Here is a 27195-nt window from a genome sequence, read left to right on the forward strand (position 1 = left end):
TCACATTGAAGCTGCATAAGACTGCATTTCATTTTTCGTACATGGAAACAGGTTCCACAAATCAATATAAGCTTTTTAGCTAGGTTCTATTTATATATCATTGCCACTGTTTATCTACATTAGCATCTCTTTTCTTTCAGTATGCTTCTATGGTTATTCTACTCCCCCTTCTTATTTAGCTCCTTATTACCATAGTAACAAATTTCCTCCTTCCTTTTTTTTTTGGAGAATGGGAGAGGAAGAAAGGACAGAGAACAAGTGAAAATCAAATGATGAGTTTCCCTGAATTAGACCCAATTTCCTTAAAAGTAAAAAATATACGACCCATTATTCCATTTTGCCTCTCTTTCTCTCTCTTTTTCTTTTACACTTTGGCTCTGACTCTTTTTGTGTTTAGTCTCGCTTGGGAAAAAGTTTTTTTTTTTTTATTCCTTTTTTCTTCTTCTTTCATTCTCTTTTTTTTTTTTATTCTTTCTTTCTTGCGTGTAAATATTATTTTCATATAAAAAAATGTACTCTGTGATGGACAACTTAAGCCATGAATTCTCTTCTAAAAATACAGTTTCAGATCGACTGGATATCTTGATACAACAAGTCAAGGATGAAAATTTACAAACAATGATGCATAAGGAATATAGGCGATTGATGGTTGATCAACAACGTCTGGTGACCATGTTGGAGCAACGATCTGACTTGCTTTATCAAGAAAATCAGCATTTAAAGGATATTATATCAGAAAGCCAAAGACGTTATGAAAAGGCAGTGAGAGAGATGCAGTTCTTCAAGAGGAAATATGATCAATTAGCTTCTGTAGCTGAAGACGTGGAAAGCAGCAATTGTTCATCATCAGAGTGGCAATATGAGCGTAAACGAAATAATTCAACAGCGGGAGCAAGTGTGTTTAGTGCATTCTCGAGCAGTACGGAGGCGACAAGTATATATTCAAGCAGATCCATGGATCATAAAATATCAAGGAATCCTTCAATGGCCAGTTCTTATTCTTCACCTAATTCGACCGTTCCTTATGCTCCTCCTTTAACACCTGTCCGTTCGACCACATCAGCTTATACCGAAAACTGCATTATTCAACAACGAAAATCAGATCCATTGTGCTTTGGTGGATCGGATGCCTTGTGGGATACAATAGCAAAGAGTCAAGGGAGTGATGTGACGGTAGAGAAAATTATAAGGTAAAGAATGTTTATTAATGAAGAAGAGAATTGTCATTTATTTGTCCCTTGTTTAGTAACTTTCTGCGTCGAGGTGGCTCACCGAATACGGCCAAACAATCTCCTTCGACTAATACAGTCAAATATGGCTACGGTATGATTCATGCTCTCATTGTCACCAAAGCCCCTGGAGCTTTAGATCTACTCCTGCAACAGGGAGCAAACCCAAATGTGATGACACTCAGTCAAGTTGACGAAGACAAGGTAAACTTTTATTATTCGTACGTGCCTCTTTCATCTCATACCCCCTGTCCTAGGTCTCGCCCTGTTACTTGGCAGCAAGTGTTGGTTGGTTAGTTGGACTTCAAAAGCTCGTTCAAGCTGGCGGAGATTTGATGTGTTCTCGTGGAGAAGGAAGTAAGAAAAAGACAGCCTTACATGTTGCAGCAGAGCACTCTCATACTTCTGTCGTCGAATACATCATTCATATGACACAAGGCGTCCTTAACCAGGAAACAGACAGTCAGGGTAAATGAAAAATAAGAAAATGACCTGTTTCCCCCCACTAATTCTGTTTTTCCAGGAGCAAACACATTGCACTACGCCTGCGCCTCTGGTCACGTTGATCTAGTATCGTTTATCATCCGTGCCTGTCAAATACCTGTCAATCAACCAGACGAACGAGGCGAGACACCTCTACACTGGGCTATCCGCAACGGTCGATCTGAAGTGGTTGCCCTGTTGATCGAACGTTATGGAGCTGATGTCAATGCTTATATGTCAAAGAAAGTCGGAACACCCTACGACATGGCAAAGTCCGCTGGTCACAAACGGTTAGCGGATTATTTGAAGACGGCAGGTGGATTAACAGCTAAAAAGATGGACAAAAAACGAGAAGAAGAATTGGCAAGCCAAGTACCAAAACACCTTGAATCTGCACTAACAAGGAACGGCTTCTTTATGGATTAAAGAAGACTGTATTTAATGTGTATATTTATTTTTATCGATTAAAGAAAGAAAAAGCATGCTATTTACCAGAAATAGAATCACAGGCCTAAATTACATTTGTGATATCGTACAACGACTTTTTTCTCTCTCTTTTTTTTTTCCTTCTCTTTTTCTTATTCACACACACGCAGGGCAGAATGGCTTTTCATGCTGTCACTGATCAATTTAAGAAATGGAAACGGCAAAGCAGTAATAATAACCATCAAATACATACAGCAGTAACAGAGCCCGATGCTATTGGCAAAAAGCCATCCAAACAAAAAGTTTATCCTCCTAGTTCAGACAGTTATCTCAATGGCATTGGAGACTATGTGTTCATAAAGCCAATCGGGCAAGGGAAGTTCAGTAAAGTTATCCTCGCTAACCATTACCTGACGAACGAAAAGGTAGCAATCAAGGTGATCGATAAGAGGGTTCACGATTACCGTATCATGTCAAGACTCGTCCGAGAGATAACGTTGATGGAAATGCTGTATCATCCTAATATTGTTCGATTATACCAAACCTATGAAACAATGGATACACTATATCTTGTAATGGAATATATTGATGGGTATAATCTGGATGAATTCTTGCACCAAAAACATGGTGTCTTGTCAGAGCATGAGGCAAGAGATATTTTTAGGCAGATGGTTTCTGCTATGGATTATTGCCACTCCAAGGGCGTCGTGCACAGAGATCTAAAAGCACCCAATATATTGTTAACTCATGACATGAAGGTGAAAATAGCAGATTTCGGATTGGGAAACAAGTTTGGAAGAAGGCGTTTAAAGACGATATGTGGCTCCATGTTGTACTATAGTCCAGAGATCATCAACGGTCATGGATACATCGGGCCCGAAGTGGATTGTTGGTGCTTGGGTGTCTCTCTGTACAGGATGACAGTTGGCGAAGAACCATTTTCTAAATCAACAAGTAAATATCCTTCCCTTTCTTTTTTTTAACTTTTTTAATTCCTCCTTACTTTTTTTTAGCTGTCGGTGATCTTAGACGAGATGTAACAGCAGGCAACTTCACTATACCCAACAGTCTGAGTAAAGAATTGCAACAGACCATATCTAAATGCATGTCCATTGACAAGACTAAAAGAACGAGAATTCATTTAGCTCTAAAAGACGACGCTTGGCTAAACAAAAACGGTCAACTGTCTGATTTGTTCTCTATAGAATCAAATATACCCATAGACAAGGAAGAAAAGAAGAGGGTGAAACGAACGCTCATATGTCATCCTACCGGGCATTCAACCTACTACACAAGTACACTGGTACCTGCGTCACCTCATCCAGAGGATATTTATACACACCGCGAGGCTATCCGACATGTCCTACTTCAGCGGATCCATGAATTATCTCGTAGCATTCAGCTAGAGCCCTGTTCGAGTAAATCACCCATCAAACATTTTATGCGTAAATTGAAACAACCAAGTGTACCACCACCGCCCTTGTTAAGAAAGGCAACGTCCAACATGAGCCTATCTCAACTGTATCAGCGAGTGACGAAGGACCAGGTGCATTATTACTCTTTTAGACTATCACCAGAACATGTCGTACGTTACCTTCCTGGTATAAGCGATTTAGCACAGCAGGATGAATGTATGTTGATGAAGGTTGTTATCCATGCTTGTGATATGATGGGCATCAGCTACTATATGGACAGACATGACCGGATGACATGTATCATGGTCCTGAACCACGTCGAACAGCACCAACCTCGGATGTACCCACTCAAAAAAGACAGCAAGATGACACCCTCACCGAACCCGTCATTAACCGAGATGACCACATCCATGAGTCATGCATCCAGTAGCTCAGACCTTAACAAATCTTCATATGCAAGCAGCAGTCGATTTAGTAAGATCAAGCGTGCGACAAGCCACGTCCTGTCAAGCATGTTTCCTCATCAGCCCAACACGTCTACAGTCGTCATCAAGGACACTATCACCTCTATACCCACATCTCAACTCGATATCGGGCAAAAAGAGAGTGTCGCCATGTTCATCGTCGAATCCTTCTCACTCTCAAATAATAACCCACATCAGCGCACAGCAGTCGTAAAACTGACAAAACTAGAGGGATCATCCAAAGTGTTCCGAATCGCTTCTGGCTGGATCACAGCTGTGATCGGCGGTCAGAAGCATGCCCATCTGTCAGATATAGCAGACACACAAAGACGAAAATCGGTCATTACGTTTATGCCTACATATCATGTACCAAAATCAAAATCGCCTTTATCCATGGAATAATCATTGTTTTTTTAATTCGTCCAGTTGATGTATCATACCAAGCAGCTTTGAATCTTGTGGTAATCCTTCTCTTAATTTATTCATGCCTCTATCAGCTCCAAGCATGGCTCCACATAGGATACCTGTGTTCACACCCACTTTTTATACAATTAATACTGTTTGTTATATGTATAATAAAAACAACTTACAAAAGGTGGCTATTGTAGAATATCTCCATTTTCTCGACTTTCCTATTAAAATAATCAAAGATCTGCACGTATTTTTTATGATTTTGCTTTTCGAACCTATAACGGCAGTAGAATAACCTAATGCGGCAGCACCCAAAAGCACTAAGAAAATCATTAGTCATTTGCCACATTGAACTCCATTATTATTCTTTTTACTTGGAGTAATAAAACGAAACATGGCTGATCTCATGACTTGTCTCTCTTCATCTGTTGGCTGGTAATTTTTTAATTCAATCTTTAGAGGTTCTCTTTTATCTGACATTTTTTTTTAAAAAAAAGAAGCCTTTACAATGCCACAGCCAATTCGCACTAGTTGAAAAATAAATTATGCTTTTTTATTGGCTCATTTCGCGCTTTTCAATTTGTTTAACACTATATTTAACAGACGATTGCCTTAATTTTTGCGAGTTTAATTCATGTAAAGCGCTTAATTTGGTATCGATAACTGCATCATATACAGTCATTTCATCAAGAAAGGCGCAATTTGTTGTGAAATCCAAGTCAGTTTGTTGCCACTCTTGTATCCAGTCATGCCTTTATTGAATCCTTTCTTGGCTATTTCTTTCTACAGGCTGGAATTGTGCCTGCTTAATAGATAGATTACACTCAGTTGTCATGAAGTTATAAGTCGTGCTACGAGAAACATTAAGATCCGCAAAGTTTTGCGTTAAACTTTCTGCCACTTCAGTTACAACAGTAGAAGGATTCTCATCAATGTAATTTAAAAGAAATTGTTTATGTTTCTCCCCAAGAATACGACGTCGACCTGACTTTTTCTTCTTCACGAAGATGCTTTCAGGATCCTCGTAATAACGTTTGACCCATCTCTGAGCTGCTCAGACATGAATACCTAATTGTTTCGCAGCAGCAGAAGCATTCAAGCATTTGCTGAAAAATAAATGAAAAAAATCTAGTTTTGTCTTCATCGGAGTAAACTGTACGGCATCGCTTGCTGCATAACTCCATATCAACATCATTGCTCCTTTCATCTACGGCCAGATGCGTTGCAGGAATTGGGTACGAGAACTTACTGTTTCGATGGCGAATAGCTCCTCGTCAATAACAAGCTTCGTAGGCTCAACTCCGTTCTTATCAACAACATGACCTTATCCATCTTCGTAAAAAAATTGCATATTTTTTTTGCACGACATCAAACTCAAAACGAGCGACTTTACTTTCTGAAATGACTGTAACATAAGCATTAAAAGAAATTGTTGAATGAGTGATCTCTGAATAGCTTCAAAAATAGTCAGCTTGAACTAACTTGCTGAAGTATCACTATTTCTTCCTCTTCCCTCCTGAAAGGAAAAGAAAGAGTAATTCAAAAGAAACTGGTATTAAAAAGTTAGTGAGATTCATACACTAAATCTCGTCTTAAGCACCTGCCCAAATTGTGAAATGGTCGCAAGACAAAGCTGTATCATTGGCAAAAGGACAGCTACTCTACGTGTCTCGCTGGTAGGTTCTTACACTACTGTTTTGCAGGTCGGTTGATTATCCCCGTGTGGGCCATAATAGAGCGTGCTACAAGTGCTTTCACTCTTATCTTTTGGTTATTTAGATGAAGATGGAGGTAATGTAATTCCCAAAGAAAGCGATATTAGTTCAGCATCAGTAAACAAATAAAAAGATTGAAAGCAGAAGGCGAAAATAATAATAAGTTATGACTTACCTGTGCGTTTGTTTTAAAGAAAGAAAGCCAAGGTGATCATTCATGCACTGTTGTAGGAAAAGCAAAGTATTCGTGCCAACAAATCAAATATCGCGCTTTTGGGACAATCCTATTTTTATGTCTCGTTTTTTTTTATGCTTCTTTTCCTGAGGATGGGAAACTGCCAAAACTTGTTCAATATAAACATGTTACTTTAGAAGAACAATGAATCCTATTCTTTTTCATTATTCATTCAAAAATAGTAGTATGTTTGACTTACTCCCGTATATAAATACGAGATGTAAAAAGTAGCTATTTCTCTTCTTTATGATAAGATATCAAAGGCTATTGTTTTCATGCTGTCTATATCTTGTGTCATTTACACATGCAGCGATGTCAGACCATAAGACAACTTCAGGTAACTCAAAATAGACAGCAGTTTTAGATACTCATCCCTCTTTCTATAGACACTCATATTGCACTCAAATTTCCTATTCAAGCCATCACAACAGCAGTCTTACTCATGATGGTTGGTGTTTATTTTATGGCTGCAGGGTTTCCTCTTTTCACAGTGACAATGGGGATGGTTGGATTTGTTCTAGGAGGTAAGAGGATAAAGAAGAAGAAAAAAGAACTAGACCATTCAACGATTTCCATCAGCGGGTGTTACTTGGGTTAGTTTACGAGCAGAAGAGCCAGTTCACGGTTATCCAATGGCATCTACTGTTTATCTTTGTGCATGTGTAGGGGCTGGATTGTTCTTTGGCTTAGCCACATCATACTTTTGGAAACTTAGCCTTTACTTGTTATGCTGTAAGACAAAAAGAGAGAGGGGATAAACAAAAGATGCATAAATTAACACCTGCTTTTTTAATAGGCGTCGCCAGTTACATGTTTTCATTATTCGTGTGGTGCTGGAGAGATGACTTTATTATCAGGTATACCCTCACAAGGCACTTGGCGAGTTTGTCGATTGCCCTTGTATTTACTCTATCCGTTGTTGTGATCGAGTTTATTGCGGTCATTGTGTCCATGTCATTTATTGGTGCCTATCTATTCGTTCTCGGGCTCGACGTATTCGTCCGAACAGGGTTTTCCAAGGGTATAGAAGATATTTTGACATTTAGGCCGTACTATAAGACAACGTACCATATTGACCTCAGAGTATACAGTATGCTCTGTAGTGTGCTGGGACTATGGGTTATAGCATCTGTCTGGCAAACGTACTTTAATAGGGGAAAGCGGTTTGGACTACATGTGGTTAAGAACTCTAATGATACCCTGAAGGTGTAACATACATCATTACTTGCTAAAGAGTGTAAATGTAGAGATGATTTGAACAATAAATTATTGTCAAGCATACATCAATGTTTTTCATATTATTCTGATAGTACCAAAATGTTTGTTTACTTGTTACACTGAGCCTTGACAGTGGAGTAGTAGCTATTGAAAAAGAGACTTCATAAGTACGCATTGTTCAATATTATTTAAGGATATTATTAGCGTATGTATAGTGTTCAGAGATTATATATAAACACGTTGGATGCGATACAATGTTTCAATAACGAAGATAATCTCGCTCCAGCAAGACAAATTCATTAAAAAAGGGGGACCTGGAATATCAAAACATCTTTGTTCATGACGCAAATAAACATTATGTGAAAGATTTGATTTGCAAACTTCTTTTTTTTATCTCTTTGCATTAGACTTTGTTAAATTTTGCCTGATTGTTTTTTTCAGTGGTATCTGGGAAAAAAAAAAAAGACAACAGTATGATAACAAAGGGAGGGAAGTTCTTTTGTGAAAACAAATCAACAAAAAAGGATACCATTCTTCAGGCAAGTTCGATGAGACACACATTTCTCTGTATATATATATTACATCCGGTCTGTTATCACGCATAAAGAATATAGATAAACCCTGTTTGAAAAGCATATATATATATATATATATATATATATATATATGTATATGCAAACTATGACCTATATTTTTGTGATCCTGCAACTTCATAGTGAGGCGCGCGACTTTTAGTGTAATTCAAACATCATTCTTTTCATTGCATGTGACACACTTATGATACAACGGTCGGTTCGGGATGCTGGGAAACTAAGAGTCCAAGTGATCTTCATTTTTTATTTTTTATTTTTTATAATTTGTTGCCATGACAATAGACAAACGTTAAAGAATTTACATAAAATGCATGAATAATAGGATGGTTATGCATAGTTAGTTTATAATAACAAACTTTTATTTTTCTGTTGCAAGTCAATTTGTCCTACCCAGAGACAATGTTTCCGAATGAGCCGAAGGGAAAAAAAAAAATAGACATGGATACAACATCAAACAAACAAAAAAAACTAACTTTGACAAAAAAACACACACATACAACGAAACAAGCAAGACAAGAGGGTCAAAGCGTCTTGTTCCTTTTTGTCTTTCTTTCTTTCTTTTTACCCTTCTACTCTTTTGTGAAAAATAAACAAACTATTGTGATCTTATCAGAAGGGGTACTTTGTACAATAAACAAATAGGATGTTCAAACATTACTTATTTCATACGATATAAACTATTTTTTTTTTTCCTTTTTCTTTTGTTTACCCTTTTCTCTCCTCCCTTTTTCTTCTTTTCCATAATTAATATGACGGGTACATTCAGATGGCACTCTTGTTCAACAAGCGATTTCCCTCTTAAGCGACATAAAGTCAGTAAAGCATGTGAAGTGTGTCGAGCGAAAAAGATGCGATGTGACGGCAGTAATGTATACAATTATAGCTTTTTTGTTGTTTCCTTTATTTTCGAAACCAGTATAAATATGAATATATAAATCATCTTTATAGAGAATCCATGTCAGCGATGCGAATCCAACAAGGCGACGTGTACCTATAGTGACAAACCCACTCGGCCACGTAGCAAGTCCAATAGACACCAAGTGATGCTAGATAAACTTCAGTTCCTAGATGATCACTACAGGACCAAGAATTACAGGACATCCTGTCCACTCTTATTTCTCGACATCTTTCACATCCCGACATATTCGATCGATATTACCTCAATTGCACTTGAACACAAGCTGGATTCCGTTCTACACGATTCCTGGGTGAAGGATGCAGTTCAGCAGTTTGTCACTCATCATTTACTTTATGGTCCCTGGATTGATGTGCAGTCATCTCTATTGGTCTACAGTGTGCTGGCTATCATGCTGTATCCATTGGACGAAAACTATGCTCGTCTATTCTACCGTGAGGCACATCGACATTTTATTGATTCATGTTTTCCTATACTAGACCAAAAAGAACAAAACCAACATTTGATTGAAGCAGCTGTACTACTGGCTCATTTCCAGTGTATGGCAATTAGTGAAGAACAGGCATTCATGACCATTCGTTTGGGCCTTGATTTGGCTCAATCAAAAGGTAATCTGAATGGAGCTCTTCTAAGGACCCTGGACGCTTGGTATATTTGGCTCACTGTACACCTTAGAAGGCCCTACTTTGGTGAACTTGACGCAAGCATGAAACCAACTGGCCTAAATGACAACCAATTGTGGGCGTTTGAGATGACAGAGGCCTATACTGACTTTCTGAAACGAATTATTTTGGAAAGAAGATCAACTGACTTGAAATTAATCCAGGTAAAATTAAAATCCAACAAAGTTATATTAGAAAGTTCAATATCTCTTTTAGGATTCACTTGACTCTATTATCAAACCAAAAAGACAGCCATGTAATACACTCGAGATTCTCGAACAGGCTGTTCTCTTGTATCATCATATGCTAATCATCCAACTCTACAGCACAATCGACGACGAAGAAGACATTTGTTCAGAAATATGTCTAGACATGCTCAAGCTCATCCATCAGATACTCTCAAGGACAGATACAAAATGTGTTCCTTTTGCAGTCTTACATTCTGTTTGTTTCCTCTTTACATGTGTCTCCAACAAGAGGTGCCCTGAGCTCCTTACGCAGTTTATTCAGCTTCTAAAAGAGTTTTCTTACATTAACGTATTTGAAAAAACCTTGGATAAGCTACTTGTCCAAGATATGGACTTGCCTCATAATGAGGCGCCTAGTCCCTGTTCAAAAGAAGCGATTAAGAATAAACGACCGATATCAGACTTTGATCGAGAACAACTTGACAAGTTACATAGGGGCGCTGAAGAACACCAGCAGCATATGCAGCAAATACAACAACAACAACAGCAACAGCAGCAGTATTTATTCTCAAAGTACGTTTCTCCTGCAAGCGTACCAATGGTCGGACAAAAAAGAAGCATGAATTACAATTTGGGTCTAGTTGATTATTACGAGCAGCCAGATAAACGTCAACAGTTCCAGCAGTTTAATCCATATATGCCTGTTGCTAAAAAGGTCAAGACATTTGAGGATTATACCCTTGAGGATAACCATCCACACAGTCAAACTCATGCCACAACAGCAACAAGCAGCAGCAGTAGTAGCAGTGGCGGAAGCACGAGCCATACCTCGCGCGCAAGGGAAGTTGGATTCTTGGATAGTACAGAAGATGCAGCACTCATGTACGACATTTTTATGGTAGATAACCCTCCATTCTATGAAGACAAAAAGGATGAACTTCTCTATCAGACAAAATTACCTCTTCCTCAACCAACAAAGCAAGCCTCTGTCCTCAAGACCAGCTGGGCTGCACCCTCGGCTTCTACCCAGAGACCGTGGTCAAAGTTCTTTCTTGAATCCGAAGTTCAAACACTTCATTATCAGACATCGTCTTTGGTCAATAACTTTGGTGAACCTTTTCTCTTGCAGGATGATGCACTTATTCAGCAAAGCAAAAAGGCAGCTGCTCTCATCCATCATCAGAGACAGCCCAGCTTTTCGGATAGCAACAGTAGTAGTACAACAAGTCCAAATAGTACAAATAGTCATTATTCAAAGAGGCAACATAGTAGTCGACAGTCCTCTGTTGATGCTATGGCAGCTGCTGTCTGGGTAACTGGGTTTCCAGGTACATGCAGATAAATAATAATATTAATAGTATACTGATTCAATCCTTATAGGAAACATGTCAAAGCAGCAACCGTCATCTAGTACCTCACATCATCCTGACTATACTCATCCATCTCAAGCACAACCAACGATAGATGATCATCATGGAGAAGGCAGATGGCTGCTGGATTGAAGAATTTGTTTATACATCTATTATTCTTGTATCTTATCATCTTATTACAATAAAAAATACGTCTTTGTTTGTATATAATGTATACATTTATATGTATAGACACATGTCTATGATATATATACATATATTTATGTTTACACCTATTTAGTTGTAGGCCAAATCAATCAACCTTAAAAATTGCAATTTTTATTGAGAGAAAAGAAAAAAAAAAAGAATAATTCACATAGAAAATCAATGTAAAAAAAAAAGAGCTATATATAATTGTGTTGTTTGTGTGTGTGTATATATATATAAATTAAAGAGAGAGAATGTATCGGGGGAGAGGAAGAATGACATAGGCATGGTAGTTGATAAAAAAGAAAGGGAAGAGCGTTATGTAAAAGAATGAAAGGGCATATGAATAAAAGGAAAAAGGTATTGTTTGTACACACGCGCGCGAATTAGATGTTCAAATGTCTGAGCACCTCTGTATCTTCAATGATAACATGCTGATGGTCGTTATCATCGTTCATAAAAGAAATGACAGCTGAATGCTGATCTGAAGATAGTTGAATATCTTGAGCATTCACGGACGGACATCGAACAATGAAAAAGGGTAAAGCGATCTTTCTGCTTTCGTCTTTTTCAGGCGACTGTTGATTCCTCAAGATGACATTACTGATATGATCATGTTTTGCTATTTTGTCGTTCACGACGCCGCGCAGCAGATGCAAAGAGTGGAGTAATTCGCTTTGTCGTAGTTCTTCTTTTTCAATTTCCTTTAATAATTCTTTTTGCTCTTCGTTTCTTGATGGTGCCTTGTTGCTGTTGTAGCATTCAGGAATACCAAGCCATTTGATGACTTTTTTGTCCTTGGTGATGATGTTCATGGCCATCAGTACGTTCAACGCATCATAAACTCTGCGCCTTATATTCTTTTGATCGTAAGAATGCTTCTATAACATGAATGAGATACAATCATTAAAAGCAAAGGTTAGCTTACACTGCCAATTGATTTTTGAATATCCATGGCGAGTTCATCTGCTACTTCATTATACGTAGTCACACCTTTTTCGGCTACTTTATCACAGACTTGCTTGCTAAAATGGCGTAAACCCTTTGTAGCGCGAGGCAAGAATTCGTTGGGCAATAAACAGTCTTGCTGTTCCTTGCGACGACGTTTCATCACCACAGGCGTAGTTTTCTCCTGACGCGGTCTTCCTCTCTTTAACTGTACAGGCTGTGGAGTAGGTGAATTCAAGAGTGAAGCAATTGAGTTCTTGCGATAAGGGGTTGTATAATCTTCATCTTCTTCACTTGCTGACTCCGATGAATGATCAAAGGGACTGGAAGAAGGAGTGTAGACATGTTGGATTGGTGGTAGATAGTATTCATCATGTTTTGATTTAGTCAAAAGAAATGGTTTCAATTCTACATTATCATCATGTCTCGTAAGACGATCAATCATCATCATTGTTGTTGTTGTTGTGGATCGATGATTGGAGATGGGTGGTGATGGTAATGAGAAGAGCATAGGATTGTTATGACTTGAATACATTGTAGACATAAATATAAGGAAAGTAGTCAAAAAGAAAAAAAAATTATATAGTTTCTGTAGACAAAAAAGCTATAAAAAAGGATTGTTGAAGAAAAGGGGAAAAAGATAAGGAAAAAAAAAAGAAAGAAAGAAAGAAAGAAGTAAATAAAAACTTATTTATAAACAACAATAATAAACATGAATACAAGTTTAAAACATGAATTTGTACTTCTTTCTCCCTTTCTGTCAAACTTTATTATCTATTCTCGGAATATCTGTTGCCAACTATCCTGCATATGAATTCCGAAATAAGGTAACATCCTTCTTTATAGCTTATGTCTCTTTTTATGACCTTCGAAGCTTTTATCGGACACAGACATTTCACGTGTAAATAACTTTGTTTATATTTCTTTACTATTCGATAATCCCGCCAAATAACAAAACAGTTACACGGGACCTGTTCATCTTGAAAATTTACAAGCAAAACGCGGAACCCTTTCCTTCCTTTCTTGACAAAAAAAAAAGTTTCAAAATATGCATGATCCCCACTGATGTGTAGTCTGATAATAAACTCCGATGTTTATCTCTCTCTCTTTTTGTGTGTGTCTGTGTGGTATGTTTGGTATATAGATTATCAAAAGAGGCTTAGTTTATACAAGCTACGTTATTCTTAAAGAAAAAGGGCTTGTTGCAGTTTTATCGATGGTTATCTTTACACCAACCAAAATAAAATAAAAAGCGCGCCCGGTCGCGCTCGCGTGTGTTCAGCATGTGTTCCTCTTCCAGATACATTTTACGGCAAGACTATAAAGGGTAAAGTATTTGTTTGTGAACAAAGTTAAGCTTTTTATTAAAACCTTTTTTTTTTGTTCTAAATATATTTGCCATTTGACTTGTGCCATGCCTCTAATGAGCAATCAGGATACATATCAAACGTGTTATGAGAAGGAGTATGGACCCAATTGGCCTTGGAATTCAACAGGATGTGATAACACTCTTCTGGTTTTAATTCTGGAAGATCAGTGTCAATAGCACTTGCAAAAGGATAAAACCATTCCTCGTATTTTTTATCATAAGCATAGAGATGAGAACCACATTCAGAACAAAAGTAACGAATGTTTCCGCTATTTTCTTATCAGAAATGACCCATAGGATTGCATCATCTTTCTCTTACCCCAATTCTCCTTTTTCTTTGTCTCTCAAGGCTTGGTATCCTCTGGGGATATTTATAAAAGGTGAGCCCTCATACGTGTATTATCAATATGAAACTGCTTACTTTAAATACTCCTTGCCCTTGGTTACTTCCAGTGTCTTGTACTTTAAAGCCATCATTAGTCCCCCTCTCTTATATTTATATAATCCATAATACCACTTACTTCTCCCATAATGTTAATACTGTAACCTCCTCCACCTTGGCATTTACGGCATATGGAGCTTTTCATTCTCCGTTAGTGTCTTCCAACTATATCCTCTTTTTTTTTTTTACCAATAACATCGCATAAACTAGAGTGCATGGTTAATAGTCTATTTATTCTTTCTTTTATTCTATTTACGGGTGCCGGTGTATGAGAGATGAATTTGAAGTGAACTTTTTCACAGTGACAAGATCCTTTCAATTCCATACTAAAAAGAAAGTTGCATTAATTTTATTTTCATACGTTCATTCTATTTATACTGTCGGTCATCAATTATGCCGAACAACTTTAATACCCTTGTTATATACATCATATATCCATGACTGACAAATACATTCAAGATATTATCAATCCTTGTCCATTCAATTCCGAGTTTTTTGCTTCCAGGGTGTGGTACATCATGTAACGATCACAAAACTAGGGAGAAAAAAAAAGCGTGTCTGAGTGTTTCATAGAATCATGTCATTATTTTTTCCCTCCCTTCTTTTTTTCCCCTCTCTCTTTGAACGGGTTTTGTTGATATTAGGTCACCGTGAGATAATTTTCCATTACAAAATAGCTCGACTTGGGGTATACTTTACGATATACACTCCGACATCAATGACCCAAAAAAAAAAAAAAGACAAGGTTGTCCTATCCAAAGGTACCACTGTTAATGTATGACTTAATTCTTTGTTGCGTGTACAGTAAATAGAATCAACATGGAGTCACAGGTTCTGTGTGCACAGAGATTTATGAATCTTCTCTGTGCGCATAACTTTATGTTTGACAAAACACAAAGAAAAAGTAAAGGATCGGTCACCGTGCGCGCGACTAAATGGTTGGATGAAATGATATGCTTTTGCCCAAAAAAAAAGCTTAAACGATATTTGTTGTATCTCTCATACACAAGTGTGCAGTAGAGAAATCCGCTTAGTTTTGTACTTTTATAAGCACAGATGGAAACCTGCTCATGGCGGACTATGAGGTGCATATAAACATCACACTTGTTTCCATTAACGAATTCTGTTACCGTTGCGGTATAGTGATTTTCTTCTGGTTTTAGTATTAACGATTTAGTGAACATATTTATCATTTATAATTTTACTGCGTTGTATTTAACTTTGCATTACAGTAAAAGATTATAAGCCGACAGCAAAAGAGTTTATGACTTGTCATTTGATACAAAAAGTAAAATGTATGCTTTATTATTATAATGATACATACCAAACAAACGTCAATCATTCTGGTAAAAAGGCGCATTCGTAGCTGAGTAACAGATGGTGCAAGACAGCTTGTCTTTTTTTGTAACAGTCATCTGACATCCGATGTTCCGATGCACTGGAACAGGGCTGTGTATGCAATGTCAGTGGGCAGCATAGTGTTCTATTTTCTTATGAGATCATGACCACAGGACCTCTCTCTCTCTCTCTTTCAGGATTGTCATTTGAGAAAACTTTGGCTAACAAAGCCATATAAGCCTTTCGGATATATAAAAAGTTTTCCTCAAACGTTAATCAGGGGATATCCGCCATTGAATAGCTTAATCGAAATGTGTAAAGTCTCATCGGGTCTGTTTGATAAGCTTGTCAAGGTACAACCTGTCATATGAACTCCACAGTCAGACGAAGTGGCTCGTGAACTTTATAAATTGTACTCAGAGAAATCACAAGCTTTGAATATCAAATTAGGTTAGTACGAGTGAACGGAGAGTACATTCGATCCGATTAATATTCATGTGTTGTAAGAAACAAATAAGAATGTAAAAGCATAAGGTTTATCGGAGAAGGAAAGACGGCAAAATATATATAAAAAAAGAGATCGGATTGACAGAACAGGTTTAAACGTGGTCATGTCAAATACAAGAACGACGTCGATCAGCATACAGTAACACACCTAGGATTGCTATTTCTATCCATGCACTCTTAAAATTAAACCTTTGCGCAAAGGAAAAAAATCCGTGCTCTCTCTTTTTTACAGCAATGATAATAACAACTGTAGACAGAAAACCCTTCGAATACATGGGCCATCACTAATTTTGATTAGCGATTTCTATATTGAAAATCCTGCCGTGTTCTTCTTCTTCAGACGGGCTAGTAATAATATGAATCTTTTCTTAGTATTCGGCTGTATGACACACAAAAAAAGCTTATTTGAAAAAAGAGAAAAAAGAAAGCCGTGCACAAAAGAGGATAAGAACCAAAACGTGTGCTATGGCCGAGAAATGATTATTCGTCACCCAAGTAGCAAATAACTAATGAACGATACACAACAGATTAAAAGCGTACGTGCTCTCTTAAACAAGCACATTTATGTAAAAATAGGGCTTCCTTGGTTTAATCATGTTACAGTCAGACCTCGATTCTGTCATACTCTATCTTGAAGTAATCGCGATTCTGGAATATGGTTCTGTGAATATGTTCCCCGTTCCCGCTTCATTATTCCAGTTTCTACTGGATCTCCCACTTTTTTGGGTTTTACTACTTACACAGCCAATTTGCACAGCATTTACGCAATATGGACGTAAGCCGTCCAATTTGCGCAGCAAACAGCACTAGACAAACCACATACATAATGACGTGTTTGATATAAGTTATTATAATACTCTATATCTACAATAGAGCACACATTCTACTTTATATTTCTCTATCGCATCTGATGAAGAATAAGAATAAGCGTACTGATAACAATGATAAATAATCAAATTGACCACTTTAAATCATACTGACAACATTCAATCTCCCCCATAAAATCTTTCTTCAAACCTAATTTAATAATACTCCTCCCTTCTTTTCAACAAAGAATTTAATTCGCAAGCCATCGACTTGAATGCTCTTTTTCAATAACGAACCATTATTCGAGGACACTGAAACGACATATTTTTAGATGGGCTTCGACCACAAACGATGGACACCGGACAGCATCAATTGCTATTGCACAAGATCGACTCGATACATGCATTACCTTTGACCAAGAAGAAAGCACAGGTACGCAAGCACCTATTAACTGTGATCAAGCACCATCGGATGATGATCAAGGTGACGATTGGTGGGCAAAGGTAAATAGACAACATAACGAATTATCAGATATTTTGCTGACTGGTTTTTTATTGCATAGTGCCTGGATTCTGTTGAACTTCCCACCTTTAACATTGCAAGAATGAATCACACTCCTTAGCAACCAAAGCTTAGCGCGCAACAAATAGCGATCTTATCAAAATCATGTTTTTTGGCCTTGTCATGTGTACCCGAAGCACATATTACTGTTACGACTCGACTCGTATTGCGCCATGAGCAACATGCTCAGTTTCAGCTTGCTAGGTTTGCAGCTTACCCACGTGTCTTGGTTTCAATTCGTGATCTGCTTACAAAAAACAGTGATAGTAACGTGGATGTAGATAAAGGCTTTTCCCAACAAAGTCTGAGTAGCAGAACGCACTACTCGCAGTGTTCAAGATGTCACGTCGAATGAAGAAAAACTCTTCCGCCTATTTGGATGTTGCCTCACGAAATCTTGGTCCATGTGTTTTGCTCTGAGCTTTTAAAAGGACAAGGAAAGATCATTTTGGGTAGAACGCCTCGTACCTTTGTTAAAGTATATATGTGATATGCCTCGAATAAATAAAGAAGTAAAAAGGGGAATGTGTGTCGATGACTCTTTATATAACATCTTTATTGTAAATTAAGACGAAGGAGAGCTCATTATTACAAACAGCGTCGTTTTATATTAATACAGAAACACTAAGCTCCTACCCACTTGGGTTTATGGCAGAATCGAGGTCTGACTGTAGATGAGCTGCTTACATGATTGATCATGATTTTAAATTTGTGCAACTCCCAGGTAAAACAAATTCGGATTTTTTGTCCCGATTGCTACTTTGTACTTAATTATGCTGCCTTGAATCTGATTCCTTTTTCTTTTTCTTTTTTGATCTGGCTCTTTTTTAGTAAACGAGAAGCTTTGAAAATCTGCTGATGAAAATTCGTGAAGTTTATGTAAGTCCAGCTCTTTTTCCTGCTATAGGAGGATGCGTGTGTTATAAAATATTGCTATGATTAGAATGGAGCTTAGAATAGTGTTTTACCTTTATGTAGCTATTTTATGGAGCATTTGTGCGAATGCTCTAGTGGCAACTGTTTGTAAATTCGAGAAGCCTAGCAAAAATTCCAGGAATACAGACATGTATTGTTGCATATATGATAATGGCAATCAAGCATGCGGAAGTAGTGGAACAAGTGAAGATCTACATCGACATATCGATGTGCTAGATTGGGGTATAGGTATGGACTTTAATATTGATGGTGTTAGTGCAGACATGACAGTTTGAAAGAATGGATTCGCAAAGGAGAAAAAGAAAGTTGTCGTCAGATTGGCAGGCTTAACTGGTTTGTGGGGAACATGCACTTATAATGACAAATCAAGAAAAGATTGCCAGGATTATCTGTTTGAAGCATGTATAAAAACAGGTGGATCAAGAAGGCACTGCTGCGAACAATTTATGTTTTGATCTGCTTGTGCATACGGTAGCTGTCCTACACATGTTAATTATCCTAATTACTGCTAATATGTAAAATATATCTACACTAAAATATAATATAATCATTAACATTATTATTACGATTATCAATCAATATATTTTTACCTTTGAATCAATATAGTCTACTATATTTATACATATTCTCTTAATTATCTGAATTAGCTAATTTATAATTGAACTTGTCTACTCCTTCATGGAGCTCTCTTGGTGCTTGACTATTTTCTATTGCTTGTGAAATAGGTCCTATCTCAAGGATTCAGGCAAACTAATGAAGTAAAAAGTCAAGGGGTGTTCTGTAAAGTATAGAATCCATCATGATTCTTCCCAATTCTCATTCCTCACCATCCCGACGGAGCTTATCTTCTCTCCTACCGTTAACAAGACGAAAAATATGTCCTATGCTCAAGCTGTGAATGCAGCAACAAGAGTGTCATTGATGAACAATCACATCCTGTCTCCCCATAGTGATGATGCTCCCGTCTTGAGCACATTGCAAACTAGAATCTACAGAGCGTTTGGAACTAAAGGAGCTCACTTGTTCCACATTTTCTCTGCGAAAGGGAAATACACTGATCACCAGAGTATGGTTTCTCGTAAGGAACAATATCCTAGTGTCTATGCATGTGTACCATTGACTGACGAACCTCGCCATCGATGATATCTACATACCTGATATGAAAGCAGTGTCAATTAAAAGACCGAGATAAACTATTCCACTAAAATATATACACACATGGAATATCGACTTTACGTTGCTCTAAACAAATTCTCTAAGCCAAAGGCAAACAGATGATCACCATTTACAGCTGTAGGGATGCTTCTTATTGCAGCTTTGTATTACGCGACATCCGTCTAACAAAATAATCAATGTTGAGTTAAATGACATAGAATCTATCAAACGTATAAAACTTTCTTACACTTAGCTATGATAGAATTGATGTACGGGATGCATCCCAAAGGAAGAGAAAGTGCTTCTTCTAGGGCATGCTTTTTATGTGATCCCTGTATATTGCTCGGTTAAGCGCGGGTCGTGGGGACACGCCTTTGCTGCACCAAATGATGTTGTGTGATTCCAATCTTTAAAACTTCAACAAATTAATATCTCCCCTTTTTTTTCTTATGAGAAACGTTTACCTGTAGGGATGGAAATCATTAGAGTTATTAAGAAAAGCAATCCAATCTTTCCAGAAAGTTTGGCGGTTTATGACTTTGGAAATATAAGAATATGATAAGATGGAATAAAGCCTTTTGTAGTCATTTTATAAGCAGAGAAAAAAAAAGATACTCATCTTTATATGCCAGAAATGCTGTCAACCGGTTATAACTATAAGTTATGGCCGCTGTATATTCGCGTTATGGGCTTAATGTGATGTATTGTGTTAATAAAAAAAAAGGGGGGGGGGCTTTGGCTTATCTTCTTTTATATAAGAGTAGAAATACGGCAGCAACACACAGCCAACAACTTCAATGGGTTTTTTTATGGGTGAATGATTTAATAAGCAGTAGAGCATAATCTTTATCCGCGTTTGCAGAGAATCTTTAATCTTTTTTATTATACACATGTTGAGAAAGAACATAGGCTAATGAATTTGATGACCACACAGGACCTGGGTTAACTACATACAATCCCCAATGTATCTATTCATGACATTATGGCTATGCTTCTTTTTGAAGTTGAAGATTATTGTCACTTTGACTACAAAAGGAAAAAATCGCTCAATTAAGAGTGAAAGGGCTGTAACACGGAGACCGAAACACGTTTGACAATGTCCACATAAAAGCTCTGCTTAACAATGTCGCCGGCGTTTATTTCTTGCCGGACACTGGATCCATATACGTTAACGCTATACCTCGGATACTTTACCCATACTCACTGTTCGAAAATCTCACTCCCAATAAATGAATACTAAGGCTGAATAAAACCAAGGTATAAAAGGCAGCGCAAGTGATATAGAAAATGAAAAAGAGAAAGAAAGGGTAAACTATATTACAGTTATACTCCAGAACAGCTGTGGTGAACAGGGTGTTGCCTATAGAGTGATGGAAGAATGGGATGAAAAAGTGGTGGTGTAGTGTTTATTGAAAAAGGTTATTGAAGAAAAGAAGGGTAACAGAAGCAAGCTCAAGGTGAAGCATTCCAAGTATATCATCGACTTCATAGACAGCAACCCAATAGATGCCAATGATACATTAGAAAGTCCTCTGTTCTGTTTTTAAGAGTGTTTATAAAGAAGTCAGCTCTTGCAACACACATGAAAGAAAGTACTGGCCTTTAGCATGGACCCTTTCTTAACATTTAACTGTATGACACAAAAAAAGCTTATTTGAAAAAGAGAAAAAAGAAAGCTGTGCACAAAAGAGGAAAAGAGCCAAAACGTGTGCTATGATCGAAAAATGATTATCCGTCATTCAAATAACAAATGGATATAGTAAAGCTATTGAATGACTAGTCATGCTAGCAGTTAATGATACTTTATATTTTTCTTTTTAAACAAGCACATTTATGTAAACATAGGCCTTCTTTGGTCTAATCATGTTGTGATTGCACTGTAGACAAGCTCTGTGATCAAACAAGTATTTACTAGAGTGATGCTCAAGATGTTGGTAACTTGTTGAAACAGAAGCAAATAAACAAATATCATTTGGCAGCTGGCCTAGAAACTTTTTGCCCATGTTTAGTCAAAAGTCCACCAACATTTGTCCCTCTCTTTTTTTTTTCTCTTTATAAAATTTGGATGGGGATAAATGACAAATCACCTTATGAGATTTTAGGAGTTGGAAGGTATTCTACCCAAAAGGAAATCCGAAAACGTTACCTCGAACTATGTAAAATATATCATCCGGATGTATCCAAGCTAAAGGATACCACAGCGAGGTTTAAAGACATCAAATATGCTTATGAAGTACTAACTCACAAGACAATACCAAAGCAACCTCTCATAAGGCATTATCCCTCTTCGACAGCAACGACAACAATTGATACCCATCTATGGACCAGGCGAAGTATCTTGGGTGGTTTTGGTCTCATGGCAGTTGTGATATTTTATTTGTCAATGGATAGGCAGGAAGAGTCTTATTCAAAAATAGAAAGTGTCGCTACGCATAAATCACCAACACCATGGAAAGAGGCCGGAATGAGTTTTCGTGATTGGAGACAAAAATAGATAATTTTTAGGTTGAACAAAAGAGTATGGAATAAAAATGATTGCCCTCTACTTCTTTTTTTTTTCTTTCTATTTTTTCCCTTTCTTTCTTTTTCTGTAGAAACCCCATTTATTATGCCTGCTATCATGGACGTGTTATCTCCTCCTTCAACCCTTCTTACTACCAATAATAATACGTTTAATGAATCAAAGGAACGTTCTTATAAAGAGCTTATCAAACAACTTGCAGCGCAAGTAAATACAAAGCCCTATGGCAATATTCCGCCAATGTCAAATAATAATAAACGTAAAAAGAAAAAGAAAGTTCAGCAAGAAAGGACGATCAAACGCCGTATGTCCCATGTAGAAGACTGGGTTGTGGTGGACAGTAAAGAGTCTATACCAGATGAAGAAGAGCTTAATTCATCAACTGATTTTTCGTTGACTCATGTATTACCACTACATATGCCTCCACCTTCACTAAGCGAGATACAGCAGGATACTCATCTCTTACGTTCATTAATTACTACACAATCCTATGCGATCTCTTCCTCACCTCCTCAACTATCGAATATAGATCAACAGGTATGGAATGAAACCATTGCAAAACTAAAGAAATCGCTCGTTGTCTCTTCTCCCACCCCAAAGACATCACCGCGTCATATCATACCCTTACCACCACCACCAAGAAAGCTAATGAAAAGAAGAAGATCAGAGGCAACGACACAACCTAGATTCAATCCAGATACCAATGCCTACACCAGAGATACCCGATCAAACCCTGATCACTTGAGAATGATTTCTGCAGAACTAAACATGATACGATCACGCAAATTGCTGAGCCCATTAAAACCAAGAGGATTTTTGCCTAGAAGAAAAGACATATTCATACGTGGTGAACATCGTAAAGTGTCTCCATTAACCTATGAAATAAACTGATTATATTTACTTCTCCGATGTTTTCGCTTTCTTTCTCTTTCTCTGTTTGCTTACTTTGCGTGCTCTATTTTAATTTTTTTTCTCTCTCTTTTCTCTTTTTTAATCTTTCTTTAGGCAAACACCAAAAATACAATAGCAGAGCCTTCTTTTTATATATTTCAGAACAGCACATAACGTATATATAAAGTATCATTTTATATATATATATATTTATATATAATTTTATTTTCCCTTCACACACACACATACCTTCTCTCTCCCTCTCTTTCTCTTTCTCTCCCCCATAATCTAAAAGAACCCCAGAATAAAGAAAAAGAAAAAGAGATGCCATCTAAGCGAAACCAATCCAAAAATCAAAATGATCTCAAGACCTTCAAATCACTCTATAAACAGCACTTGTCTTCACTTATTGAGTTGTTTCCCGGTTGGAGTCAAGAAGATTTACTTTTTGTCATGGACGAATGTCAAGGTGATTTGGATCTAGCCATCAACCGCATTTCAGAAGGTCACGCCAGTCAGTGGGGTCAAGTCAAGACAAAGAAGACAAAATCAGTACAACAAAAGAAACCATTCTTGAATAATAAAGGAGGTAAGTATATAAAAGTGTCATTTTTACTTGTCATTCAATCGTCCACTTTTTAGACTCGCGTAGTAGTAAATCAAAAGGAAAATCCTGTAAGTTAGTTGGCAGTAAAAAAAAAAAAATAGAGACTAATATATAGACAACTTTATTAACCTTTCTCCTTTTTAAGCTAAATCAAAGCATAATAACAATAATAATAACAGCAAGCAAGAAGTAAAACCCCAAGCAAATCCAGAGCCACAAAAGCCTTCGTGGGCAAGTATCCTGAAAGGACCACCTTCCTCTCCTCCAACAGAACAAAAGACAGTAGAACCAGTAAAAAAGGAGGAAGCAAAGGACGAGCAAACTAGAGTAACCGAGGAAACTAAACAAGAATCGACAGAGAAGGAACAAGAACCAGAAAAGGAAATCGATGAACAGGCAGACACATTAAATGAAATAGAAAAGAAGGAAGCTGTAAATGAAGAAGAACAACAGCAAGACGAAGAAGAGACAAAGGAAATAGAAGAACCAACAGAAGTAAAAAAGGAACAAGAAGTTAGAAAAGATCAAGAGTCTCGGGAGGAAAAGACTAGAGTTGTGAAAGAAGAAAAGGTCATACAGGTTCACCGTACGATTCGAAGATTGAACCAAACCGAAGCTGTCGTCTTGCCTACAAATCAATCTGCGCCTATAGCTTCTGTAAATGTCCAATTTGGTAGCCTTACCATCTCTACTGGTGAAGAAAGTACCGAGGTTGACGAAAAGGAAGACGAGAAGACAAGGGAAGTAGAGAGTAATGATGAAGTAGTGACACAGACTGTCACTGAGCAGGTACCACAGCAAAAAGAGGAATCACCTCAGCCAGAAATCTCATTACCGCAACAACAACAATTACAAACGCCCCAACCCCAACCACAGCTACAGCCACAGCAGCAACAGCAACAACAACTACCTTCATTCCAATCTGTAGCGCAACCATCCTCAGTCCAAGCTGCTCAGCATGTGGCTCAACAAGCAAACACACAGCCACCGCTACCTGTCAACCAGCTTCATCCTTTACAACAACAACAACAACAACAACAAACACCATTGCCTATGGCGGGGCTCGTAGGATTCAATTACCCATTACAACAAACACAGCAACAGCCTGTAGCTGATTCATATATTAATCCATATTATGTACCACATACAGCAGCTGGATATACAGGTGGAGAATATAATACGGTGTATTCTAATGATACACAAAGAATGGTAAAATGACTATCTTGTGTGTGTTTATTGACTGACTGTCATTTATAGGGATACTATGACCCATACGGTCATTCACCTTCAGTCGGATCTGCCCATCTGTTCAGAGACAAGTATAGCACAGTACCACCTCATCCTCACCACCCTCCAGCTCACCATCCCCCTGTGCCACAACAGCAGACAATGATGGTAGACAACAGTACTCCTCCACCACCACCAACTCAATACGGTGGACATCCATATTACTCTTATTATTACTATCCTAATTATCAACCCCAAAATAACAATTACTATAAATATCCTGTCTATGGCGGTAAAACTTTTGAATATCCTACTTATGAAGAGTATCATGGAATGGCACACTATGACCATAAATACACTAATGGCAATCACAACAGTAATCCACAGCCTGCAGCAGCAGCACCACTTCACCATCCTGCACCAGTGGTATCACACAATGAAATGATGTATAATAAAGATCAACCCAATAATAACAGCAATAGTAATAATAGTACTAATACGCCTAATAATGTACAACAGCCACAACAACAACCATCTCTACAACCACCACCACCACAACAACAACAGCAGCAGCAGCAACAAGTACCTCAACAACACCCATCTCAGCCTATAACCAATGGTATCTATTATCCATATAGCCATCAACAAACAAACTATCCTCCGTACATAAGACAACAGCAGCAACCCTATTGGCATCAAGCATAAATTAAGTATAAAATAAATTTTTCTCTCTGTCTCTTTTCTTTTTTTTTTGTTTTTCTGTTTTCTTTATTCCCGATGTTTGTTATCGACATATGGGGCCCCTTAGTGATTGCTCTAATAGCAAACATGACTCAAGCGCTTGGAATTTCTCTACAGAGAAAATCTCACCTTATTGCAGATGTGTCTATACCAGTTTATAAACGACCATTGTGGATCTCTGGTTTCCTGATTTACACCATTTCCAACTTGATAGCATCTACTTGCACCATCGGCTATTTACCCATTGTCATTCTAGCTCCATTAGGTTCCATCGGGCTTGTGTTTAATGCCATCTTTGCCAATTGGATTCTCGGCGACCCGTTCACCAAACGAACTGCGATCGGAACCAGTCTTGTGTTTTCAGGAGCCAGTTTGATTGCTGGTTTTGGGGTTGTGCCTGAGCCCAACCATAGCCTGGAGGATCTGATACAGCTCTATAAGCGACCTTCATTTATTGTTTATTTTGCCTTATTGGAATCATTTACCTTTTTTGGATTGCTTACAACTCATATTATGGAACATCTCGTCAAGGTTCAGCCATTACGTTACTCTCCTGATTTAAGAAAATATCTCGGTATAAGGTTACAAGTTTTATTATTTGAATAAGGAGAGGGAGTGTATTAATATAATTTAATTGTGTAGTTATGGTGTATTGGGAGCAAATATCAGTAGCCAAGCCATGTTGTTTGCCAAGAGTGGGCTTGAATTGCTTATTTTATCTGTATTTCATCATGACAATCAATTTGTGTACCCGCTCACTTGGGTCATTGTATTTGCGCTTGCATTTACTGCTATTTTACAAGTAAGCAAAAAAAAAAGCATATAACAGTATGATGAACCATCTTTAATAGTTGTATTATTTAAATCGAGGTGTACAACTATGCGACACTATTATCCTTGTTCCTCTCAACTTTTGCTCATTTAATGTCTCGTGTCTATTCAATGGTCTTGTCTATTACAATCAGTGGGATAGACTGTATTGGTGGCAAATTGTTGCTGTTCTTTTTGGAATATTTTTCCTAGTATGTGGTGTGCTCGTGATATCCGTACAGTCACCTATTGCTTTGCCAGATTCCCCCAAACTCACATCAAGATCCTTTGCATCGGATGAGTCTCATCCATTCTTAAAGCCAAGTGGTCATTCTTCTTCCTCTTCTTCGCTGGACGAAGCAGGAGCTCATCGATCATATATTAGAAAAAAGGGTTGGTGGACAAGGATGAAGTCTTTGTGTAAAAAGAGCCAACAAGATCAAGCAGATGAAAATACCGGACTACTCGTTAATCCTTAATACCCTTTTGATGTTTTGATTAAAAGCAGCTTTTATTCTTTCTTATCTTGATAAGAAACAGGTTCATTATTATCTTTCTTCTTTTCTTCTTCCTCATCAAAACATAACCATGACGAAAAGCTCTTTAGGCTGTCTGTATCATTTGAATTGTTGTTGTTATTCCTTTTATTTGACGGCATTTGCTCATTTGCTACCAAGATGGCTGCAGCTAATGGTATCAATTCTTTTGATATCCTCTCTTCTTGTGCACTTGAGATATATGGTAATTGTGTCGCATTACTGACGTCTGAACGAAGAAGGAAGAATCTTGCCTTATTTTGATCCTGAAAAGACATTGTGTAAAGA

The 27195-nt window shown here is 37.6% G+C and overlaps 13 protein-coding genes across 13 annotated transcripts; 9 read left to right on the forward strand and 4 right to left on the reverse strand.

Moving 5' to 3' along the window:
* Positions 1–470: 470 nt before the first annotated feature.
* Positions 471–1448, forward strand: RHIMIDRAFT_18433 (uncharacterized protein). Its single transcript, XM_023605832.1, has one exon. The coding sequence runs from the start codon at positions 511–513 to the stop codon at positions 1192–1194; it is 684 nt and encodes a 227-aa protein (XP_023465463.1). The 5' UTR covers positions 471–510; the 3' UTR covers positions 1195–1448.
* Positions 1449–2314: 866 nt separating this feature from the next.
* RHIMIDRAFT_203860 (kinase-like protein) lies at positions 2315–3297 on the forward strand (the record flags this gene model as incomplete). Its single annotated transcript, XM_023606718.1, has 2 exons — positions 2315–3092; positions 3152–3297. Coding segments are annotated over 2 exons (924 nt in total), but the record flags the coding sequence as incomplete, so codon positions are not given.
* A 3393-nt stretch (positions 3298–6690) lies between these two features.
* Positions 6691–7590, forward strand: RHIMIDRAFT_238424 (uncharacterized protein; the record flags this gene model as incomplete). The annotated part of the gene is made up of 4 exons (XM_023608959.1): positions 6691–6715; positions 6765–6902; positions 6958–7110; positions 7175–7590. The coding sequence occupies 4 exons, from the start codon at positions 6691–6693 to the stop codon at positions 7588–7590; spliced, it is 732 nt and encodes a 243-aa protein (XP_023465465.1).
* A 1642-nt stretch (positions 7591–9232) lies between these two features.
* Positions 9233–11457, forward strand: RHIMIDRAFT_244224 (uncharacterized protein; the record flags this gene model as incomplete). The annotated part of the gene is made up of 3 exons (XM_023610041.1): positions 9233–9931; positions 9984–11283; positions 11336–11457. 3 exons carry the CDS (start codon positions 9233–9235, stop codon positions 11455–11457), a joined length of 2121 nt encoding a protein of 706 aa, XP_023465466.1.
* Positions 11458–11897: 440 nt separating this feature from the next.
* RHIMIDRAFT_244225 (uncharacterized protein) lies at positions 11898–12994 on the reverse strand (the record flags this gene model as incomplete). The annotated part of the gene is made up of 2 exons (XM_023610042.1): positions 11898–12392; positions 12440–12994. The coding sequence occupies 2 exons, from the start codon at positions 12992–12994 to the stop codon at positions 11898–11900; spliced, it is 1050 nt and encodes a 349-aa protein (XP_023465467.1).
* Positions 12995–13400: 406 nt separating this feature from the next.
* On the reverse strand, positions 13401–14995 carry RHIMIDRAFT_216279 (glutathione-dependent formaldehyde-activating GFA). The gene is made up of 6 exons (XM_023607304.1): positions 14527–14995; positions 14460–14476; positions 14350–14407; positions 14250–14290; positions 14148–14189; positions 13401–14097 (listed from the first exon to the last, which is right to left on the reverse strand). Exons 1-6 carry the CDS (start codon positions 14593–14595, stop codon positions 13845–13847), a joined length of 480 nt encoding a protein of 159 aa, XP_023465468.1. The 5' UTR covers positions 14596–14995; the 3' UTR covers positions 13401–13844.
* A 3308-nt stretch (positions 14996–18303) lies between these two features.
* Positions 18304–19025, forward strand: RHIMIDRAFT_256168 (uncharacterized protein). Its single transcript, XM_023611215.1, has 2 exons — positions 18304–18647; positions 18698–19025. Exons 1-2 carry the CDS (start codon positions 18428–18430, stop codon positions 18775–18777), a joined length of 300 nt encoding a protein of 99 aa, XP_023465469.1. The 5' UTR covers positions 18304–18427; the 3' UTR covers positions 18778–19025.
* Positions 19026–21639: 2614 nt separating this feature from the next.
* Positions 21640–22068, forward strand: RHIMIDRAFT_238429 (DnaJ-domain-containing protein; the record flags this gene model as incomplete). The annotated part of the gene is made up of 1 exon (XM_023608960.1): positions 21640–22068. One exon carries the CDS (start codon positions 21640–21642, stop codon positions 22066–22068), a length of 429 nt encoding a protein of 142 aa, XP_023465470.1.
* A 114-nt stretch (positions 22069–22182) lies between these two features.
* RHIMIDRAFT_238430 (uncharacterized protein) lies at positions 22183–22986 on the forward strand (the record flags this gene model as incomplete). The annotated part of the gene is made up of 1 exon (XM_023608961.1): positions 22183–22986. One exon carries the CDS (start codon positions 22183–22185, stop codon positions 22984–22986), a length of 804 nt encoding a protein of 267 aa, XP_023465471.1.
* A 62-nt stretch (positions 22987–23048) lies between these two features.
* On the forward strand, positions 23049–24846 carry RHIMIDRAFT_18570 (uncharacterized protein). The gene is made up of 3 exons (XM_023605855.1): positions 23049–23575; positions 23629–23661; positions 23739–24846. Exons 1-3 carry the CDS (start codon positions 23311–23313, stop codon positions 24809–24811), a joined length of 1371 nt encoding a protein of 456 aa, XP_023465472.1. The 5' UTR covers positions 23049–23310; the 3' UTR covers positions 24812–24846.
* On the reverse strand, positions 24847–25416 carry RHIMIDRAFT_18571 (uncharacterized protein). The gene has a single exon (XM_023605856.1). It carries the CDS (start codon positions 25232–25234, stop codon positions 24881–24883), a length of 354 nt encoding a protein of 117 aa, XP_023465473.1. The 5' UTR covers positions 25235–25416; the 3' UTR covers positions 24847–24880.
* Positions 25417–25597: 181 nt separating this feature from the next.
* Positions 25598–26850, forward strand: RHIMIDRAFT_203570 (uncharacterized protein; the record flags this gene model as incomplete). The annotated part of the gene is made up of 3 exons (XM_023606696.1): positions 25598–26142; positions 26204–26363; positions 26413–26850. The coding sequence occupies 3 exons, from the start codon at positions 25598–25600 to the stop codon at positions 26848–26850; spliced, it is 1143 nt and encodes a 380-aa protein (XP_023465474.1).
* A 32-nt stretch (positions 26851–26882) lies between these two features.
* RHIMIDRAFT_238433 (uncharacterized protein) lies at positions 26883–27185 on the reverse strand (the record flags this gene model as incomplete). The annotated part of the gene is made up of 1 exon (XM_023608962.1): positions 26883–27185. The coding sequence occupies one exon, from the start codon at positions 27183–27185 to the stop codon at positions 26883–26885; it is 303 nt and encodes a 100-aa protein (XP_023465475.1).
* Between the last annotated feature and the right edge of the window lie 10 nt (positions 27186–27195).

Source organism: Rhizopus microsporus (assembly GCF_002708625.1).
Source record: "Rhizopus microsporus ATCC 52813 unplaced genomic scaffold scaffold_10, whole genome shotgun sequence".
Lineage (NCBI taxonomy): Eukaryota > Fungi > Mucoromycota > Mucoromycetes > Mucorales > Rhizopodaceae > Rhizopus > Rhizopus microsporus.

What these genes read in the sequence shown, in the direction of transcription:
- RHIMIDRAFT_18570 (XM_023605855.1), top strand. Translation starts at nt 23,311, where the DNA reads ATGCCATCTAAGCGAAACCAATCCAAAAATCAAAATGATCTCAAGACC. An exon ending in ATTCTTGAATAATAAAGGAG is followed by an intron (nt 23,576 to 23,628) that starts GTAAGTATATAA and finishes TCCACTTTTTAG; the next exon opens with ACTCGCGTAGTAGTAAATCA. An exon ending in TAAATCAAAAGGAAAATCCT is followed by an intron (nt 23,662 to 23,738) that starts GTAAGTTAGTTG and finishes CTCCTTTTTAAG; the next exon opens with CTAAATCAAAGCATAATAAC.
- RHIMIDRAFT_18433 (XM_023605832.1), top strand. Translation starts at nt 511, where the DNA reads ATGTACTCTGTGATGGACAACTTAAGCCATGAATTCTCTTCTAAAAAT.
- RHIMIDRAFT_256168 (XM_023611215.1), top strand. Translation starts at nt 18,428, where the DNA reads ATGGAGCTTAGAATAGTGTTTTACCTTTATGTAGCTATTTTATGGAGC. An exon ending in TGTGCTAGATTGGGGTATAG is followed by an intron (nt 18,648 to 18,697) that starts GTATGGACTTTA and finishes ACAGTTTGAAAG; the next exon opens with AATGGATTCGCAAAGGAGAA.
- RHIMIDRAFT_18571 (XM_023605856.1), bottom strand. Translation starts at nt 25,234, where the DNA reads ATGGTGAAGTGGTGCTGCTGCTGCAGGCTGTGGATTACTGTTGTGATT.
- RHIMIDRAFT_216279 (XM_023607304.1), bottom strand. Translation starts at nt 14,595, where the DNA reads ATGGAATTGAAAGGATCTTGTCACTGTGAAAAAGTTCACTTCAAATTC. An exon ending in GTATTAACATTATGGGAGAA is followed by an intron (nt 14,291 to 14,349) that starts GTAAGTGGTATT and finishes ATGGCTTTAAAG; the next exon opens with TACAAGACACTGGAAGTAAC. An exon ending in AAAGAAAAAGGAGAATTGGG is followed by an intron (nt 14,098 to 14,147) that starts GTAAGAGAAAGA and finishes ATAAGAAAATAG; the next exon opens with CGGAAACATTCGTTACTTTT.